This window comes from Sprattus sprattus (assembly GCF_963457725.1).
Source record: "Sprattus sprattus genome assembly, chromosome: 6".
Classification (NCBI taxonomy): Eukaryota; Metazoa; Chordata; class Actinopteri; order Clupeiformes; family Clupeidae; genus Sprattus; species Sprattus sprattus.
In genome coordinates this window covers 5,969,858-5,973,394 of record NC_137925.1, presented here as the reverse complement: position 1 = coordinate 5,973,394, position 3,537 = coordinate 5,969,858, and the positions used below count along the sequence as shown (strand labels likewise).

Here is a 3,537-nt window from a genome sequence, read left to right as displayed (position 1 = left end):
GATCTATGAGGAGGTGGCGAAGGTTCCTCCGTTCCGCAGGAAGACTTTGGTTCTAATCGGAGCGCAAGGCGTGGGGCGCAGGAGCCTGAAGAACAAGCTGTTGGTTTCAGACCCCCTGCGCTATGCAACCACCACACCCTGTGAGTAGAGAGAACATTCATATACATACTACCTACTACACACTACATACTACACCCCACCCTGTGAGAAGAGAATACATTCATATACATACTGCACTCCACCCTGTCAGTACTGAAGACATTCATATACATACTACCTACTACACACTACATACTACACCCCACCCTGTGAGTAGAGAACACATTCATATACATACTTCCTACTACACAATACATACTACACCCTTCACCGTGCTCTGAGTAATGTTGTGTCCCATGGCCCATGGCTGTGTTTGTGCAGACACCTGCCGCAAGCCCAAGGTGGGGGAGAAGGACGGGCAGATGTACCTGTTCATGATGCGCAGCGAGATGGAGTACGACATCAAGAGCGGCCGCTTCCTCGAGCACGGCGAGTACGACCAGAACCTCTACGGCACCAAGATCAACTCCATCCACGAGGTCATCGACTCCGGAAAGATCTGCATCCTGGACGTCAACCCACAGGTCAGGGCCGCTGATCGTACATGAATGCTGATAGATGCTCTATGACCTCCGAGGTATTAGGTGGATGGGGTCACGCCTCTTTATTTTGATTAGGATTAACAGTTGTCACAGACTTGATTTAGCATGGACAGCAGAAGTCAAGTGAAAGGCAAGTGACTGTTTTATTGACTGCAAACGTATTCATTGAAGTATTTTATCCTTATTCATTCACTCGAACAAACAGCATGTAGTAAGGCGCCACTAGACGACAGTGTTGCGACAGTGTTGCTCTGCACAGCTCTAATGACATCAGTCATGTGATCCAACAGGCACTGAAGGTTCTGCGGACATCAGAGTTCCTTCCTTACGTGGTGTTCATCGAGTCGCCAGACTTTGAGGTTCTGAAGGCCATGAACCGATCGGCCATTGAATCAGGAGTGGTGAACAAACAACTTACGGTAAACTTATTTTCCTTTTTGTTCAACTGTTAGTGTGTGTGTGTGTGTGTGGACGCACGTGTGTGTGTGTGTGTGTGTGTGTGTGTGTGTGTGTGTGTGTGTGTGTGTGTGCGTTTGTGCGTGTGTGTGTGTTAATGTTTGTTTCTGCATTAGTTTCATATTTCAGAATATTGTGTTTTATCTATGGTTGATAACATTATTGCAAAAATGTGTGCATGTGTCTGTGTGTGTGTGTGTGTGTGTGTGTGTGTGTGTGTGTGTGTGTGTGTGTGTGTGTGTGTGTGTGTGTGTGTGTGTTTCTGCAGGACTCGGAGTTGAAGAGGACAGTGGATGAGAGTGAGAGGATAAAGAGAGCCTACGGACACTACTTTGATTTCACCATCGTCAATGACAATCTGGAGGGTGCCTACCGCAGCCTGAGGGTGGCGCTAGAGAGACTCATGTCAGAGTACCAGTGGGTGCCCGTCAGCTGGGTCTTTTAAGACTGAAAGAGTCCTGGGACAGAGAGAGAGGGGGAGAGGGAGAGGGAGGAGGGATGAAGAAGAGGAGAGAGATGGATGGATGGAGGGAGAGAGAGAGAGACAGAGAGACAGAGAGAGGTTAGAATAGGGATCCAGAGACCAAGGCTTTCATGATGTGTACAGAAGGAGAGAGTAAGAGGGCTGAAAAAGGACAGAGAGAGAGAGAGAGAGAGAGATATGGCCTTCAAAAACGCCATTCCACCAGGCATAAAAGCCCTCTTATAGGCCAGTTTCAATGCCGCTCACCCGACCCTACCGGCTTCTCATTGGCTGTCTCTTGGGAGGGTGGTGCCAGTTATCATCGACTGGTTTAAGAGGAAATCACAGAGATGGTTGGCAGAAACTGTAGAAGTGATGACACATTAAGTAAGTGTGTGTGTGTGTGTGTGTGTGTGTGTGTGTGTATGTGTGTGTGTTTGTGTGTGTGTGTGAATGTGTGGGTGGGTGTATGGTTGGCACCGGTCAGTCATGTAACCAGCAGAGTAGGTCTCTATATTTATAGATTGCCGTCAGAAAATGTCCACTGTTTTAGATACTCAGAGTGTCCTTCAAGCGAGAGGCCCTCTTGAGATGAACATGTAACCTTTAGGATGTCGTTAACAGGAGTTGTGTTGTGTAAAGGATGAAACAAAACAATGAATATGCTGATGTATCATGTCTTTGGAATACAATTTACATGTCCTGGGTTGTCTTCTGTTGGCTGTAAATATATTAAGAGAATACCAGAAAATCTAACTTTTATTTGAATATTTGTACGATTATTATCGCTGTACAGCATTCTTATTCTTGACCAGTATGGAGTAGCAATATCAACACCCGGCGTTTGCAGTGCTTCCTTCAGAAGCGATCTGAAAGTGACATAAATCAGCTGAACTGAATGAAGTGTTGGTGTGCTTTTATTCAGTGTAAAAGATTTTAGAAAAAACGCTCACTTCGGTCCAGATCTGGCTCACAGTCTTGCTTTCGAGCATCAACCCTTCAGCAGGGGAACGTTCTGATAAAAGAATGTGTTCATCAACAATGTAAGATTCTAAAATTCCACGTTACATTTGAGGGGGACCCAGGTGTTCTTTAGAACGTTTGTTCTACAACATTCTAAACACATCGGTGTGATGGTACGTGCTGCAGGGTTTACATGGAGTGAGTCTGGACTTAGTTATCAGTAGGTTGGCCCCATTCCCCTTTTGACATTTGGCAGATTTCAGTGAGAGTACTATTCTATGTTCGATGACTTTTTTTAATGAAAGGAGAAGAAGGAAGAGCAAAGGAACGGATCATCTAGCCTGCTCCATCTCAGAGGCACAAAATGGTGGAAGTAGACATCTTCATTGATTCATTTATTTTAATACTGGAAATGTTATTGATTTATTGCTCTTAATGGGAAATGAAGATATTTTTTCGGTTTTAGATGGCTTAAGTGGTGTCAGATGTGTTGAAGGCTTAAGTAATGTTCTGTTTATTCCCTTTCTCTAACTCCCTGAGGAAATGTTTCGATGAGTTCCTCCGGTTTAGAAGCGCAGTATTGGTGACATACGTGTTGCATGATTCTTGGCTATTTTAGGAGGGTGTTTTCTTTTGCCTTAATCTTCAAGTCCAAAATGCCACGGCACATTTCTATGGGAACCTCGGTGGATCCCATAGGCCATCTCTGTGGCACTCAGTAGAAAAAGAGGCTTCCTGTTGTCTGACATCACTTCCTGAAGCCCTGTCACTTCCTGTGAGTGATTAGATATCTAGTGCATATGGATGGGCTCTTAGGCTGGGTTGGCCTCTTGGGGTGTGGTGCTACACAGATCAGTTGTTTTAAATGTTCAAAGGAAACCAACATTAAAGGTGAGAAAGGTCTATTTTTGGTTTGTCTTGTTTTTATTTAATGTCCAGTGGACCTAAGAACAGTTAATTGTAGCTCAGACAAAAAGTCTTATTTCTAATCTTTTCCTTGTGAGTAAATAATCT

At 44.6% G+C, this 3,537-nt stretch overlaps 1 protein-coding gene across 1 annotated transcript in view; it reads left to right on the top strand.

Moving 5' to 3' along the window:
- The window catches only part of mpp2b (MAGUK p55 scaffold protein 2b), a gene marked incomplete at both ends in the record, with an annotated part of 49,831 nt that extends 48,289 nt beyond the window's left edge, over nucleotides 1-1,542 (top strand). The window contains 4 exons of the mRNA XM_080840569.1: nucleotides 1-140; nucleotides 421-623; nucleotides 932-1,060; nucleotides 1,366-1,542. The exon at nucleotides 1-140 is cut by the window's left edge and continues 22 nt beyond it. Coding sequence (XP_080696695.1) covers nucleotides 1-140; nucleotides 421-623; nucleotides 932-1,060; nucleotides 1,366-1,542 — 649 coding nt within the window. The remainder of the gene's footprint in view (nucleotides 141-420; nucleotides 624-931; nucleotides 1,061-1,365) is intronic.
- Nucleotides 1,543-3,537: the final 1,995 nt, after the last annotated feature.